General features: G+C 42.8%; 1 protein-coding gene across 1 annotated transcript in view; it reads right to left on the minus strand.

Annotated features, from left to right (window-relative positions):
- KREMEN1 (kringle containing transmembrane protein 1) overlaps positions 1 to 15,423 on the minus strand; it is a 254,774-nt gene extending 239,351 nt beyond the window's left edge. Inside the window, exon 1 of the mRNA XM_073558918.1 lies at positions 15,101 to 15,423. Coding sequence (XP_073415019.1) covers positions 15,101 to 15,179 — 79 coding nt within the window. The 5' untranslated portion in view covers positions 15,180 to 15,423. The remainder of the gene's footprint in view (positions 1 to 15,100) is intronic.
- Between the last annotated feature and the right edge of the window lie 3,237 nt (positions 15,424 to 18,660).

Here is an 18,660-nt window from a genome sequence, read left to right on the forward strand (position 1 = left end):
TGTGTGCTTAGGGTCATTGCTTTGCTGGAAGGTGAAACTTCGGTCAAGTCTGAGGTCTTTTAAGGTGACTTAAATATGAGTGTCTGAGTAAAGGGCCTGAATACTTATGACCATGTGATATTTCAGTTTTTCTTTTTTTAAAAAAATTGCAAAAATTTCTACATTTCTTTTTTTTCAGTCAAGATGGGGTGCAGAGTGTAAATTAATGAGAAAAAATAACTTTTTTGAATTTACCAAAGCTATCACCAGCAAGGATCAGAGGAAGCAGTGAGGTTTAAATAGAAGGTCCTGCAGAAAACACCTACTCCAAGAAAGGGGTGGAAGAAATACCAAGGGTAATCAGCACCTAGACAGCGACAGGATCTCCTATGGCTCAGCACATAGAAACTCCAGCAGACAACCACAAGATTGCCAAATTAAATCCTGAGGCATGACAGTTAAATGCTGAAACAAAAAGTTGAACTGACAAAATTTTTGTTTTTTGGTCGCCCCAACTTCCCCAAAACAAATGCAACAAAGATCAATTAAAATATTGTACAAACAACAAAATTGTAGCAATGAAAGCTACATATCTATCTATACCGTGGAAGATCTACTCACTCGGCTGCTTAAAAAGAAGTCACAGGAACACTTTTCATTTAAGTTTTCAACTGGTTTATTGAAGCCACACTGCATAAACCAGTTCAAAATTAGGTAAACAAACACGGTCCTTCTGGCATAACAGGAAAAACAAAAACAACATACAGTACAGTCTGTGTAGCTGCGGGGATTCGCCTGCTCAGAGGAACAAAAGCAAGGCCAGTTCTCTTTAGCATGATCACAGCTCTGGACCTTTCAGCTTGAGACACACAGAACACTGAATGAATCCAAAGGATCCACATTTAGCTTCTGGTTCACACCCTGGGGTGGAGATATGGTGAACAGCCTCCCACCCACTCTTCAACAGTTCACAAAAACCCAGCTCTTAATATGGACAATTTACCCCTCTCAGCACTTAAACTATGTTGGAGCATTTACTTAGGTTCATATCACTGAGACTAACACCCTGAGTGACACATAACCTTATAAGTTTGGTTTTGCCATAATTTTCTTGACCATGAAAATCATATTGTCAGCTCATTTTTACTTGGCAATGGCCATCATATAAAAACAAAATCCAAAAAACAGAGGCAAAGTTGGTACATTATATTGTAAAATTAATGTTGCTTTTCAAAACTACAATTTGTCTCACAGAAAACAAGAACTCAAATGGCTATGCCAATGGAAAAATAAAAATATTACAGCTCTTTAAAGAAGTGGAAAAAGCAAAAAACTGAAACTCACCAGGATTTGACTGGGTAATGAGCTGTGCATTTCCATACTCAATGCAAAGAGATCCCCCATTTTATGACCCCCAAAAAGTAAGGTTAACTTCAATGAATATTTCATCTTGTAAAAAGATCAAAACAAGTTTTCTTCAATGATCTAAATAAATGAATCTGTAATAAAGTTCAGATACATCTAAATGCTGAAAGCCCATATAAGACAATTCCTTTTGGAACATTGATCAGTTTAACTTCAGGATTCCAATGAAGAGTTTGGGAATTTTTTTCTAATATTAAAAGTGTTAAGAGATTGCAGGCACGTAGGATGCAGTAACGGACTGTGCACATGTAGGGGAAGTGGGCTGACACCCTGACCTGTCTGCAGCAGGAAGGGTTAATGTGCAATATGCTGGACATGGACTGCTGTATATGAAGGTGGGAGACAGCGAGACGGAGGAGGATGTTGTAGTACAGGGTTTTTGCCACTAAGGAGAGGCCAAGCACAGCAGAAATAGAGGAAGGTGTAGTACTGCAGTTTGGCCACAAGATGGGAGCAGGGAGCAGTGAGAACCAGGCTTAACATCAGCTTATAGCTACAAAACCGCAAAGTCATGGCGGTTGCAGGAGTTCTAGAGAGAAATTCCCAGGGAGGGGATATATAAGAGAAAGAAGAGAATGCCGGGGGGGTAGTCCAGGGAGGGGAGCTCAGGAGTGAAGAAGACTGGAGGGAGAGGCAGGACAAGAAGAAGCTCCAGGAAGGACTGGTGAGGGAGACGGTGAGGGGATGGCCCTGACAGGAGAGCTGCAGGACAGAGAGAGCCCAGAAGGTACCACAGACGGACAGACTCGGACGGTTGAAGCGTTGTGGTGGTAGGCCTAGGGCAGCCACAGTGAAAGAGCCATGAGGGACGTCATTCCGGAAGACAGAAGGGAAACAAACCCGGGCCTGTGTGCGGAGCTCGTTGTGCAGCTGCTGTGTGGTGCTGCGGTCGTCGAGAGGACGGCCAATAAAGAGGACCTGTTGGACACACTTCAGTCTCTGTCTCAGTCTGTTCACGGCAGTAACAGGACCCCCCCCAGTTGGCTCACCTACCTACACACAAACCAAGGATGAAAGGGGTTTATTATACAGTAGAAACTCCATGCAGGGAGAAAACGAAGGGATAATATTCCTTAATACAGCAAAAGGCTAATAGGGATAACTCAAAGGGAATCTGTCACCTCATTTTTGGCCCTATTGAGGGCAGAGTAAAGTACTGCAGTGTGCAGGCGCCAAACCTCTCTGACCTTTCCCGGCGCCTGCGCACTGCAGTACTCTGCTCTGCCCTCAACAGGGCAGATAAAGTACGCCTGCGCAGGAGCTGCAGCAGAAGCAAGGAGGAGGACGTCATCACTAGAAGATGGAAGGGACCGCAACACCCATCGGACTGGACCAGACCCCCGGGTGAGTATAATCTAACTCATTCTTCTTGTCTTTCATGTTATATCGGGGGCTTACCTACAGCATTATAGAATGTTGTAGATAAGGCCCTGATGGCTATGGCCGCAGCTTAATGGTCAAAAATGAGGTGACAGATTCCCTTTAAGGAACAGGGACAAGTAAAGCCGACAATACAATAAAATATAACTTATCACTCAGGCGCCAGTCACGGTTGAACTTCTGTCTGTGACTGGTGCTGCCTACATTGCATCGCAGTGGGGGTCTATGACAATCCTGAGGTAAATGATGTAGTACCTTTTGACGTTGGTGGTGTCCTTCCGTGGTCCTGACAATGGCGGCAAATGCTCGGTATCCTGATGCGGGTCCAGCAGATGAGGTGATGAAGAGGGATATGTCCTTATCCTCTGCAAGGAGTGTCCCAATGCTATGGAGATTTGCAGCACTGCCCAAACACAGTTTACAATGGGCAGCCTGGTTCGCTGTGCCGAATCGACACACGCCTAAGTCGCGTTCACATACCTTGTCTCTCACGGTCAGTACTGTCAGCGGGGGTGGCTGTAGCAGCGTTTTGGGCTGTGTCAGTGGTCTCAGCGAGGGCAGTGATGTCGGCAGGGACAGCAATGTCTGAGTGGTGCTCAGTCAACGGTCTCCTGTCAAAGCGCTCTGCCATCCCAGGCTCTGCACTCTTTCAGTTGATTTTACCTCACAGGCATCCCATGCGACCGAAGTGCCCGCCCAAACTGTCTGGTCACTCGAGCGCTGCAGCTCTGTCCACTTAGCCACGCCCCCTTTTCAAACACAGAGTACGGTCTGGAGTCTCAAGCTTTCTACCTCACAATATATGTGACAGCCCTGACGGTTCCGGACCCTTCACGGAGGAGACATGCTTAGTTAGTTTCTTCCCTTTACAAAAGGAAACTGTCAGTAAAATCATCCCCTAAACCACATACAAGGTGTGACAACACAGCATTTTATCTTAATTAGATGTCTATTTTAAGCAAGCCAAAAGGAATAGACTGTTATCTATATGTGGACTTTTGAATTTATTTTTTTCTTTCTTGTTGGTCAAGAGTCTGAAATATTGACTCTTTCATGCAGGGTCATTGAACAATGATGTTTGCTGATATGTTAAATACACATTGTCCAGGCCAGTCAGTTTGTTGACTTGCAAAATAGAAGAGGAAAAACTATGCAAACAAATTACATAATCAAACAATGGGAGTTGGTGTTATCACCATTCTTCCCCTTTACCTGTGAATGCTTGATAAAAGCATGTGTTAACTATAAAAATAGGTTATATGCCTTAGTAACATGAGATGGAGATACATGCAGACAGCCAAGAGATTCAGAGATCAAAAGAACCAGAGGCTTGCTATAGGACAGCAGCTAAGACATCTTGGTTCCATCTCGAGGGACATAGATTTGTCATTCTACAGGATGCAAGCTTAGGGGACCACGGCACCAACAGATCTGCTCCATTAACCATCGCAAATTCATGGATACATTTGTCGTTTGTGAAAGCCAGGATTGAGACCCACCAGTCGCCTTGCTCCATGGAGATGTTCGGGAAGCCAGGTTGTGACCCTCTGACTAACTGAACTTGTACCAGAATGGACTGTCATCTTCCAAAGCTTGTCGTTACCTTCTCTCTGTGTTATTTGACTGTTTTGTGGTTCAATAAAGCATTGTCACACTGTATTACCCTCATCCTGTTTTGTCTGAGTAGCATTACGCCCATGTTAAAAGGAGAGTGGGCATTTGATGGGATGATCTCTGATCCATGTGTTTGCAGCTAGTGGACCAGGGCACCCGCTGACCCCCCCCGTATTTCCACATATGGACATACAGGTCTTTGAAAGATAAATGCAGTGACACCTTTATATATTCTTATTTTGCATTGCTGAGAAAGCAGCGCTTTAAATCAAATACAAAAGATGCATTAAGTGCTCTAGGCGTGACATAGCACTTCTTCAGCCTCTGCTTCTAAGGTGGTTTCCCTGCCCAGCATCAATACTCTTTAGATTGATTGATAGCTCACTGTCCGATTTCGTTGCCTAGCACTTGACCTCACATAGTGAGCTTTAAATCAAGATAAAGGTACTGTGAAAGGGAAACACCCTCTGGAGGCAGAGGCTTAGGAAGTGATTGGTCACACAAAGAGCATTTAACAACTCAGTTGCATATGAATTAAAACACTGATTTCTCAGGAATGCAGCAACAGATAGAAGGTGTCAATGGATATAGCTTTCAAAGACCTGCATACCCATACTTTACAGTATTTGCAGCTTGGGTCTGATGAGTGGAGGGCTTGATTTTGCTGATAGATTCCCCTCTAAGGTTAGAAGCATTTCAAAATTTTGTATTATGAATCTTGTGATTAAAAGGGTTGTCCAGCTTGGGGTAAAAATCTGCAGTCACTCAATATGATTGCAGACTTATGAAACCTCACATCGCGCGTTCCGACTTATGAATCCTCACATAGTGTGTTGAGTAGCGAGTGTGACGACAATAATGCAATTTGAGTACATGTGGTCATGTGGCGATTGGTGAGCACAACCTTGCTCATTGTAAGTGTATTGTGTGAGGCCAGAACGTCTAGTCTAGTCAAAATGTGGCCGGAAGTTTGCAAATCACATACTTGCGATCTCATGACCGTCCGCATGCAATTCTCACAGCGTGCAGTACTTGCGTTGTGAGGATTGACAAGCCTGCAGTCATATAGATTGACTGCAGACTTGTAGCCTATGGCCAGACAACCCCATTAATTTCTTTCATTACCATGTCATCCATGCAAGGAAAATAGCGAAAGGGAGATTATAAAAATAATGTAAAGAAATTTTAACAAAAGAACCGCTTTGGTGATTTACATAGGATTTACCAATAATTTGGATGCAGGAAAAATATTTTAAGGTCTGCCAAAGCATTTAAAGGTCAGATAAATGTGTTGGAGGATGGATAAGATTTCCATTAAATCAATTGTCTCTTTTCACACAACTATTTATATAAATATTGATCTTACTGGCAGCCAAATTATACGCGTGTAAACCTATTCATAACATGTAATTCTGCTTTTAGTCATGTACACAGCAATAGATTTGTTTATGAAGGTCAGAACAGTATACTTTCAAGGATCTCTGGTGCAAGGTAGCAATGCAGTAATCATTCACCATTTTCTGAGTTTACAATAAATGGCAGAATATATTGTCAAATGTCTTAGGCCTCTATCACACATCAGTTTTTCGCCGTCAGGAGCGATCCGGCTTTTTTTTAGTAAAACCGGATCCAGCGAAATGCAATGCCGGATCCAGTTTTTCCCCATTGACTTGCATTAGCGCCAGATCGCGCCGGATGGCATTGCGTTTCATCCGTTTTTTGCCGGATCCGGCTACTTGTCTCATTCCGGCATCTGGAAAAAACGGCTACTGTAACGTTTTTTGTCTCTGGCGAAAAAGCCAGAAGCGCCGGATCCGACGCTTCCGGCTTTTTGCCACAATGAAAGTCTATGGGCGCCGGAATGTGCCGGATCCAGAAAAAGACGGATCCAGCCACCGGATCCGTTTTTTTAAGTCTGCGCATGCTCAGATCCAATTGGCCAGCCCCCAGGAAACAGATATAATCTGCTAGACGGATCCAGCAGAAAAACGGATCCGTTTCTACAGTTCTCCAAAATTTATGCCAGATCCGTTTTTTCTAAAAATAGCCGGATCCTGCCTGACGGCAAAAAACTGATGTGTGAAAGTAGCCTAACATAGCATACCGTACCATGCATAAGAAAATATTATTAGCTTAGGTCATCTGAGGTCATCATAGGCCATATACCTGAGCTGAGTAGCTTTATGATGCATTCCTCCGTCCAAGCAACTACTTTACAGGTGAAACATAATTCTTTATAAATTGGAGAAAGAGGTGTTTTGTGCTTTAATGCCTTTTGATCTAATCTAAGTTGCTCATTTTACATGCCCCTTTGACCTACAGCCTGAAGGAAGACTGTAACAGGATCAATCATTATGGTCAGCTAGTTACAGACATGACACGCCAGATACATCTTTTTAGTGTGCCCAGAAGGAAAGTATTTTAACAATACTTTTCTGTACTGTGTTGAATTGAAACTCGCCCCCTCCCAACTCATCCATACCCCATCTAACTAGACAAACTGGTTTATCTGTTCACAATTCACCAAGTATTGAAACCTGATTAGGGTAAAGTGGTTTCAGAGATTAAATACAAAAATGTAATGAAAACTGAAAACTAAGTTCTTGAAAGATTTATTTCTATCCTGCCATCAGGCTCTTTTCATGACATTTTGTAACACTAGTTCTAAGAAACAGTAATTAGACATGTTAGGGCATAGGTATGAGGGCTGTAGAAGAAAATTCTTATGGAAATCCAGATTTATAAATGGTATACAAGCATGAACCTTAGATATAAAGCTGCTGGTCATGGAAATAACCTACAAAGACTAGTGACATGGAGCTTTTTGGTTTATCGAATTGCTTAATTTATAAAGCCAGTCTCCTCTCAAAGTCACACCTCTGTGTTTGACCATATCCTATCCCTCCTCATCTCCAACCTTACTACTGCGCTTATCACAGCCCTAGCCTATGTCTTCATCTAACCATTAGACACCTCTATGTCCAACTATTGCCCTATATCAATACTCACATTCACCTCAAAGCTCCTAGAACAGCCTGTCCACCTTGAACTCTTCTCCTGCCTCTCATCCAATACACTTTGACCAACTACAATCTTGGCTTCCATCTATGTAACTCTACTAAAACCACACCATTCAAGGAGAGACAAAACCCACCAGAGCTTGTAAACGAATAAATGGATTCTGCATTTCATATTCAATAGAGATCCAATAGCAAAGTCACTAACTCATGTGATTATATGGTAATGTGAGGAAACAAAGCTGTGGATACCATAAAAAATTCTAATCTATTTTTTGTCCTTATTAAAAAGTGCATGATACAGAGAAGCTGGTAATTATTATGTTTATGCATTTCGTCCGTCGTATGCATACTGATCTTAATCATTTTATATTTTTATATCAACAGCTTTTTTTCTTCACACCACTAAAACAGCCCTTGCCAGTCACAATCAACTTGTTATCTGCTAAAGGCAATAGATAATACTTGTATTCCTTTACCTCACCTGTCTTCTGCCTTTAGCAATCTGTCTTTCACTCCTTACCCTTCCTGTATACCCTCATACCTCTGGAAAACCATTTAGCATCTCCCATTACTTCCTCATCCCACACTCTTTCTTGGTGTCCTCAAAGCTTTTTTCTGGGACCCCTACTCTTCCCAATCTATAACTTTAGCCTGAGACAACTCAAAGCTACATAGTTTCCAGTAACACCTGTGTGATGATCACACTCAACCTCCCTGGCCTAAATGTCATCTCTATCAGGCATGTCTGTCAGGTATAGCCTCCCTCTTCTTATGATGCATTCTAAAGCTCAATGTGGACAAAACTGAACTCACCATCTTTCCTCCACATGACTCCACACTTTCCACTGTTTTATAAATTTGTTGCCTGGGTGTAACCTTTGACTTACTCTGTCCTTCAAAACCACATGTCCCAGCCCTTAACACCTCCTGCTGTCTCTAACTCAAAAAAATATAACCCGAATCAGCACTTTCCTCAAACTGAAACAACAAAAATATTACTAAATGCGTTCATCACCTCCGGCCTTGACAACTGCAACATCTGCCTCTGTGGTCTTCCATCGAACACTCTTGTACACTCTCCCATCTATCCTTAAACCTGTTGCCAGATTTATCCACCTCTGCTAATCCCTTGACTAGCTTCCCATTACCCAAAGAATTAAACTTAAAGTACTAACAACAACATACATCGGAAGACGTCCAGCAGTGCCATCAGTTCAGACTGGCAGCGAATAGTGGAACCCAGCTATACCCAGCTACTGCTTGTTGAAATTTGTTGAAGTGGTCTTAATGATGGAATTTCAGCCTAAAAAACATACTTTAATCATGGAAACAAGACAAAGTGACTCAACTATGGATAAAACATAGAATCTCGAGGTGCTGTAAAATGGCAGCAGGTGCCCTGTACTGATGAGTCAAAATTTGGCTGCATTAGAAGGCAAGTTTCCAAAGGGCTAATGGGTGGTATAATAATGAGAGTCTGCATGCAAGAGTGCAGCAGGTGGAGGTTCCTTGCAAGTTTGGCGCTGCATTTCAGCAAATGGAGATGGGGATTTGGCCTGGATAAATGGTGTCCTCTATCCTGAGAAATACAAACTCATACTTAGCCATCATGCAATACAATCAGGGAGGCATCTGATTGCCTCCAACTTTATTCTGATATAACCCCCATAGAGCCCTGATTTCAGCATCATCGAGTCAGTCGGATTTGCGCAAACCTACATCGACAGAAGCTCATTGGGAACTTCTCACCGATGCTTGGAACAAACTTCCTGATGATTCCGTTCAAAACTGTGCAAATACTGTATACCTAGAGGAATTGATGATCTTCTGAAGGCAAAGAGTGGTCACACAAAAAAATGACTTTATTTAGATTTCTCTTTTTGTTCAATCACTTTCAAATTTGTTAATTACTATAAATGAACAATTAATACTATTTTATAAAGCATTCTTCGCAGCATTTTTTTCACACCAACCAAAATGTTTTGCACAGCACCTTAGATCCACAGAAGTGAATGAGGCGGATATGCCATACCACACACAGCATGTGGACTGGTGTGACAGTGATTTTGGAAGAATGCTGCCAAGTTTTACAAGTATTGGATAACTACTTAATTTAAGTGCAAATTTAGACAATGTGCTATACTGCTATACCTCACAAGTGTAACAGTAGACCTGAAAGCAGAAAAAAACATATAAAAGGCTTCACATTTACAAGGCATACCACAGGAATGTTCTTACTTCTTGACATATTTCATAATGTTACAATTTGTGCTGTTCCCCCAAAAAAACCTGAAGCAGGCTCGCCAACATTGTACGAATGTGTAGAATACATACATCACATGGCTGCACATGTTGAAACAAAATGAAAACATTTGGCTGCAGAAGTCTTTGTAGTCTGACTCACATTTTCTCTATGGTGGGGATAATGATTTCTTTATGCTGCCCAAGTGTTCTGCTGTCAAATGTCAAAGAGTGACAGAATTTGGATGGAGTGGTCAGACACAATGAGTGCACATGGGAACGTTCCCCAGACATTCGCATTACATCACATTACTGCAAAATGGCTACAACAAACATAATTTTATGATACACAGGCTGAAAAAAAATGCAGGGTCACAATGAATGTAGATTTGTCATAAATTCATTCAATTGGTCAGTGAAGAAACAGATCAATCACTACTATGATTTACCGGCAAATGCTTTTTTGAACTGTATACATATGGGGAATCTGAGATTAATGGTTCATAGTCACAGCCATAATTCTATTATAATAACGGAGGTCTACGGGGTCCAACTCTACCTCTATTGGTCAAGCAGTTAATTATATTATATAATGTAACGAGAGCCAGACTGGCCATCTATCAGTTTTGGCAAATGCCCGATAGGCTAGTCCGGCCGTGAGCCACATCGAGCAGTAACATTTTTACTATGCTCTGCCACTTACTAAGGCAGGACGCAGGCTGCCTCTGTCTTATGGCTTGTGAGAGACCAGCACCATACAGGGGATGTCAGGCGGTTTGATAATATTTCATTACACCGCCTCGTCTGCACTAGGGATGGGCGAATCCTGAAATACTCGGAATCGCTAGACTCTAACGAGTTCGACTCGGAAACTCGCTATTCGTTGCGAGTCTAGCGAGTCCAATGTTAGTGAATGGGGATGCGAGTATTGCAGCGATTCCTGTGCTGCCATTTTTTTTGTTCCGCTTACTTCCCGCATGTGGCTGTGCACACCATGCGGAAAGTAAGCAGAACAATTGCGGATGGTACCCACGGTCCGGAGGAGAGGAGGAGACTGTCCTCCGGGCTTTGGGTACCATATCCCTGTAAAAAATAGAATTTAAAAATAAAAAATATTGTTATTCTCACCCTCCGATGTCCCGCGCAGCCTTCCCGCCTCTCCACGCATCCGTTCCCAGTAGTCCTTTGCGAAAATGCCCGCGATGGCGTCCGTTCTCGCGGGATCGCAAAGTCTCGCGGTCATTCGCGCGACGTCATCGCTAATTACCGCGAGACATCGCGATCCCGCGAGAACGGACGTCATCGCGGGCATTTTCGCAAAGGATTACTGGGAACGGATGCGTGGAGAGGCGGGAAGGCTGCGCGGGACGTCGGAGGGTAAGAATAACACCATTTTTTATTTTTTTTTTACATTTTATCTTTAACTACTGATGCCGCATAGGCAGCCTCAGTAGTTAAAAGTTGGTCACACTTGTCAAACACTATGTTTGACGAGTGTGACCAACCTGTCAATCAGTTCTCCAAGCGATGCTACAGATCGCTTGGAAAACGCTAGCATTTTGCAAGCTAATTACGCTTGCAAAATGCTAGTTTTTCCGCGGGAAAATCGCGGGAATTTAAAATTTGATTTTCCCGCGGAATGGAATTCCGGAATTCTCGCGGTAATTTCCGCAAGAGTTCCGGTACGTGTGCACTTAGCCTTATTTGCATTCGACTCGTTACTGTGCGAGTAATCGCTTGGAAACTCGCAGAGTACCGACTCCTGCAAGTCCCCTACTACTCGCAGAGTAACGAGTCCTAACGAGTAGTCCGGAGACTGCAGAGAGAACGAGTGCGTCACTGCTCAGTTTGGGAATGCGGTTACTTGAGTATTGGTATATTTTACATTTTTGCCAAGCATTGTGGGGGAAGAATTATAATAAGGAGGCCAATCAGGATGCTATTATATTTTGACACTATGAGGAGGCACAAGGTGGTCACTATTATTATAATGAGACCGACCGGGGCACTATTATTTAGATTAGTTTTATATTAATAAGGATACCAGGTAAGAAGGGGCACTATTATCATTATATGGAGGCGCCCAGGAGAGCACTATTTGTATTTAAGGGGGTACATGGGGCCCTATTATTATTATTTTAAGGAATCAAATGAAAGCACTATCACAGGTAATATGTGCACAATGTCATTAAGATAGAGAGTATATTATTGTATAGCGGCCCGGGGGGCATTATTATAAGGAGGCGAAGCATTACTACTATAATGATGCAGAGGGGAGGCATTATTACTGTTTATGGTACACAGGGGGCACTAATACTGTGGGGGACACAAAAGGAAGAATATTTTTAGAAATGGGAGGAGGCAAAGAAACATCTTTATGTGGTGGTATTATATGGTCATGGTGTTGGAGTATGTTTACCTTTGTATAGCGGTATTATGACTGGTAATATTGGTTTGGCACTACATTTGTATTTCACCCAATGTCAAGCAGGGTCACATTTTAGGAAGTGGGTATGGGAGAAGAGCATAGGCCAGTGTGCTTTGAAATACCAGGGCAAACTTATAGCCCAGACAGTCCCCTAATGTAACAACATGCTATATTAGATGCTTTAATACAATTCGGTGCCATGCAAAGGACTACATGGAGTACTCCAGGCACACTATGACCGCTCTGTTCCTTCGGCTGAAGAAAAAAATCATGAACACTTCACATTTTTGGGAACATTTGGAAAGTCCCTATTCTTTGTAGACTGTTAATGTATTTACAGACACCTATGCAATGGTGTACGTGAAATTATAAATGGGTTTCTAGATTGTTAGTTTCAGAAACCAGTGCATTCTAGTTACAGAACGTCTTACTTCAGATATTTATTACCCAATGATCATATTTTTGCTATGATAATTCTGCACAGAAGAACCCACGCAACATTACCCAGTGTGAATAAGACCTAATGACAAGTGATTAATTGTATTCCATATTTTTCACCACAGGATACTTTTTAATTGGACTAATAAAAAATACATCCATGTAGCTTAGACCTTTAAGTTCCTGATTTAAGAATTCACAGGTGTTTAATCCTACAGGGAAACGACTGGTACTGAAGAGGTTAATATGAGTATAATCCCGTGCTAAAAGCAGCTCATGTCTATTACCCTTTCAGGATTAAAACCAGTTTTTATTTGCGACATACGTTATCCCCCCCTCGGTCTAACAGCAGGGGGATCTCCTCCACATGTGCAGAGGAAATCTGACGTGAGCTTCTACGACCCTGAATGACATTATGCTACAGACGGAAAGCGTGCAGATAATGGAAGGACAACAAAGGAAGGATCAATCGTCAGTACATATGGAAATCCAATAATTCCAACATAATGCTGACTAAATATTACACTAAATCGTGGAAACATGAAATATTTGGGGGGAGTGAAAACGCTGATTTGCAGCAAGGCATTACTTCACTTGGGGCAAATACTCCGTTTTCTGCCCTTAGGTGCGTTTACACCTGCCGACTTTGGCCATTAAACAACCACCGATCGACTACATACCATCCAATCGACAGTCGTTTAATAGCCTGTATCGACAGGCCGACCAAAATTTTTTTTGCTAATTTTTCTCAAGATGATCGTTCCCTTCACACAGAAGATCATCATCGCTATCAGCAAAGCATCTGCTTACGCAGGACTTTGTGCTGCCAATAAAAATGGATTTTAATGCCAGCATGAATGATCCAATCACCTGACAAATGAGTGTTTTGACGGTTCGTCAGACATGTTTATACAAGTCGATAAATGGCAAACAGGAGTTCTAACGAAACACTCGTTCCTGATGCATGGGCCTTCATCTCTGTATCTAGGTAGCCCGGTCATGATGGGGCTTGTTCGCAGCCCCCGACACCCAGCACCTGGAGTTTCTAATCCTCCAGTGCCAACCACTACCTTAAGTGAATGCTGTCTCTTGAGCAAAGCTTTTATTATTAGTTGTACCTCGTCTTGTTGATCTGAGCATGATATAAAACTGTTGGAGGTACAAGAAGCGAGCCCTTCAGGCCTGCTTGCACCTTGCTAACCACAAAAAAATGCCGCTCCTTGTTGTTAGGTGTCCCAGAATAAAACGGCATAATTTATTAATGATTATGTTACAAGCACTGGGTTTCCTGGCATATTTAAAGAGGAGAACATGGTAATACATGTGCTCCAAGGCGCTTATAAAAAATTCACTTGATGATACGCTGTGTGGAGCTTTCATCTGTTAAACTGTATTGTAAACTGCCTGTCACACGCGGTAAACTGGGTCATTATTCTTACTTTGCACTGGTGTACAGGAGCTAACAATGCCGGCGTTCAGATTTCACTAAGCAAATACTGAGACAAACGTGTCAAGCGCAAACCAAGTATTCAGACACAGAACCTATAGTCTGCACATGATAGCCACCATCCGTCACCCATGGCAATCCTCAGATGACCGTCTCTAACAAACAGCAAAACATACAGCCAGGTATTTTTACAATACACAGATACATTTTCCCAAACAACCTTAGTCTAAAAACCTGACGCCTAATAAAAGTAATAAATAAATTCCTCTGTCTATATAGTACCTGAAGAGAACACATCAGTAATACCAGGGGACACAACCTGTGGCGCTACAGCTGCGGAGCAGACACATTGCCCTGTAGTCTGCAGTGACTGACAGGATTGTCGTTCTACAGCAGCTGCCAAACCCCATAGTTTAATTGCGTACATATATTTGAATTATGTTAGAAAAAAATTGGTTTCAATTCTAGGAAATATAGAGATCAGGAATTTGTCCCCTTTCCTTTAAAATTTAGAATTAACCCTACCCTAAAATTCATGTCCTGGCCAGTCATCATCAAGGTACGTAGAGTTTAGTGAAACTGTATGATTTCTCTTCTGTATTGAAGGTAAACCAGCCAAATACGCTGAATCTCAAACTCAGCTAATCAATTTACCTATAGAACCAAATATTTAAAATACGATTTACCAAGGTGAGCACGATTCACTACAAACCTTCAACTCAACTGATCAATTCTGATGCCTGAATGTCGTTGATTAGAGGGATCTGATAGGTAATAAAGTCATTGATTTTACAGACGGGAGTTCTAGAAGACGACGGTCCAATGTAAGCAACACCTGAGCCCCCAGATTCACCTGTCAGAGCTGTATAAGTGCGGAATAAAAGGAGCAATCTTACTATCACCTCAATAGAAGAATTCTCTATAAGGCTAGGTTCACATTGCGTTAGAGCAGTCCGTTCAACGCATACAGTAATCGAAGCTACCCCTGTTCCCAAAAGCTGTCAATATTCCGCCTGCAATCCCAAAGCATATTGCTGCCTCCCTCCTTTCTCCCCCAAATCCTGCTGCACCAATGACAGAAGTGGAGGCTGCTGGTCAGCTTTATCCCCTCCACCCTCCTGCACTCACCAGAATGAAAGAGATCAGCGCAGAACACCAGCACTGAAGGCAATAGCAGGATCCTGAATGAAAGTGTCCACAAATCCATTCCCCTTGCTGAGCGGAGCAGAATCTGTGAGGAGAGTGACAGGCAGCCCAGGATTCCCCTAGATGTACAGCAGGTTGCTCATTTGCTCAGATCCTGAGAGGGACTGGCTCAGCTTTGGGGATGCCTTTTATTTTCGGTTGTTGTTACGGATTGGAGAGGTTACGCGAGCAATATTGTAGGATAAGGCAAAGGGGAACCCTACAGACGCTTCCCAGCAACTGCAGTCAGATCCAAACCTAAGGAGTGATTCCAGGGACTGACTTAGGGATCCTATTACCATGATCATGTGACAGGATACATACTGAGGAGAGACAAATGCTTTTCTTTCTTTTCTTTTCTTTTTTTTAACCAGTTCATTGTGAGTGACAATACAACTTTTATAGCAATGCATGAAGCCTTCAGTCCCTCCTACGTCTCTTTCAGGTGTAACTTCAAAGGGAGAGAATAAATCAGTAGGTTGTGAAAGGTGAAGCGGACTGCAGAGCGTACCCAAGGTTTGTATAATAATTAGGGGTTTTTTTCATGACAAGTATCGTATAATTTCCTAACATAAAATTGGCTTGTTTATTATTAAAAGTCATAGAAAGAGTTTAAAAAAAACTTTTCTTTACGATCTCAACTTTTTTTTTTTAACACCTACTCTCCCTTTAAGGCTGGGGTCAGACAAATATATTTTTCATTTGGAAAACTGATGATTTTTATCGAGTACTCCCAAGTATCCGTTTTTTACATTCATATGGCATTGTATTGACACACGAAGATTTTACAATGTTCATGATCAAATACGGTTTCCGAGATTAATAATAGCAATGTATGATGTATCCATAAAGATCGGGTCCTATACAGATTGTCTGTATGGTATCCGATTTTTTTCGCACCCGTAGACTTGTATATCCAAAATAAGAAAACCAACCAACACCTCACCACCTGTGATGGCTTCATCCAAGGTGCTCGGCAACTTGAGCAGAGCTGGTCAGTATAATCCAGGAAGAAAAAAGCCTTAGCTGAATAAGGAAGTTTACGTCCGAAACGCGTCAGTATTTGTTGACCTGTGTTCAGTGGTTTTAGCATGTATGAAATAAAGTTACAATGAACATGTAGCTTTCTAAGAACAGAGTGCTGGCTTTTCTCTTACTGCATAGACTTGTATAGATATTTGGACCTCATGAATGGAAGAGAATAGTGCATGCTGCGATGATTATTACATGGACATTGGTTCCAACCGAAAAAAACCTGTTATCTGAAAATCCCTATAGGTCCAATTTTTACTCGGACAGCACATGTCAATATGATAAGCTCATCTGAATAAGCCCTTACACTAGGACTACACAGTAACTTTGGTCACAGGGTCACACAGCAAAAGATCATTTTAGGCCAGTGCTACATCACCGGATAATGAATTTCAATGGGATCGCATTGGGTCCCGCAAGGACAACGACAAGCAAGTCACAAAAAATCCAACTGTCGCCATTTTCTGAGGCCAGTAACTTTTTAAAATTTTTTCATCAATTAGTGAAAAATTTTTTTGGTGCAGCAAGCTGATGCTTTTAGTGATATCGGTTTAGGGTACATGCAATGTTTTTTTATTCACTTATCTTTGCATTTTTTGCAAAGATGCAACTGTTTGCATGTGACAGTTGTGATACCCTCCAATCCCCAATGAGACTCCGTTCAGTTGCATTATGCTTGGATCAGTGGCATAGAGCTATCTTTGGCCACTCTATCCTGAGGCTTCACTCCTTCACATAAATCTATACATATAAAACTGAACGTGTGTAAGTATGTGTGTGTGTGTATCACCAACCATTCACGAAGCATCTTTCATTTCACCAGAGCTGTTTAAAAGAAGCTGAGCTGTGATTGGTTGCTATGAGCAACGGTTTTCCCACTCTACAACTCAGCAGACACTGACCGGGTGGGAGAAATCTAGCATCCCCATAAACAAAAGCTCCTCGCCATTGTCTGCTCCCCCAGAAAGCAGCAGAGAGCACATAACAGATATGAATCACCTCCTCCCTGCCTATATACCCATCACACATCCTACATCCCGTAAGCACATCTTCCCTCTTAAAGGGATCTCCGGTATGGAAGTTAGGGCAAATCCCTCAGTGCTCTGATACTGACCCCAGGCTTCTATTAAAGGGATCATTGGTATGGAAGTCAGGGCAAATCCATCCAGCGCTTTGGTTTAACCCCAGGCCTCTCTTAAAGGGATCCCCAGTATGAAAGTTATGACCATTCCACTCAGCGCTGTGGTTCTGACCCGAGGGTCTCTTAAAGGGATCATTGGTGTGGAAGTTAGGGCAACTCCACTAAGCGCTCTGGTTCTGACCACAGGCCTCTCTTAAAGGGATCCTCGGTATCAAAGTTAGGACCGTTCCACTCAGCTCTGTGGTTCTGACCCCAGGGTCTCTTAAAGGGATCATTGGTATGGAAGTTAGGACCGTTCCACTCAGCTCTGTGGTTCTGACCCCAGGCCCCTCTTAAAGGGATCCCCGTATGGAAGTGAGGGCAAATCCACTCTGCACTTTGGTACTGACCCAGGACTCTCTTAAAGGGATCTCCAGTATGGAAGTTAGGGCAAATCCTTCAGTGCTCTGATTCTGACCCTAGGCCTCTCTTAAAGGGATCATTGGTATGGAAGTCAAGGCAAATCCATCCAGTGCTTTGGTTCTGATGCCAGGCCTCTCTTAAAGGGATCCCCTGTATGGAAGCTAGGGCAAATTCCTCAGCGCTCTGATTCTGACCCCAGGCTTCTATTAAAAGGATCATTGGTATGGAAGTCAGGGAAAATCCATCCAGCGCATTGGTTTTGACCCCAGGCCTCGCTTAAATGGATGATCCCCGGTATGGAAGTTAGGACCGTTCCACTCAGCGCTGTGGTTCTGACCCGAGGGTCTCTTAAAGGGATCATTGGTGTGGAAGTTAGGGCAACTCCACTAAGCGCTCTGGTTCTGACCACAGGCCTCTCTTAAAGGGATCCTCGGTATCAAAGTTAGGACCGTTCCACTCAGCTCTGTGGTTCTGACCCCAGGGTCTCTTAAAGGGATCATTGGTATGGAAGTTAGGACCGTTCCACTCAGCTCTGTGGTTCTGACCCCAGGCCCCTCTTAAAGGGATCCCCGTATGGAAGTGAGGGCAAATCCACTCTGCACTTTGGTACTGACCCAGGACTCTCTTAAAGGGATCTCCAGTATGGAAGTTAGGGCAAATCCTTCAGTGCTCTGATTCTGACCCTAGGCCTCTCTTAAAGGGATCATTGGTATGGAAGTCAAGGCAAATCCATCCAGTGCTTTGGTTCTGATGCCAGGCCTCTCTTAAAGGGATCCCCTGTATGGAAGCTAGGGCAAATTCCTCAGCGCTCTGATTCTGACCCCAGGCTTCTATTAAAAGGATCATTGGTATGGAAGTCAGGGAAAATCCATCCAGCGCATTGGTTTTGACCCCAGGCCTCGCTTAAATGGATGATCCCCGGTATGGA

Source organism: Dendrobates tinctorius, unplaced genomic scaffold (assembly GCF_039654945.1).
Source record: "Dendrobates tinctorius isolate UK_male_01 unplaced genomic scaffold, ASM3965494v1 ptg000003l, whole genome shotgun sequence".
Lineage (NCBI taxonomy): Eukaryota > Metazoa > Chordata > Amphibia > Anura > Dendrobatidae > Dendrobates > Dendrobates tinctorius.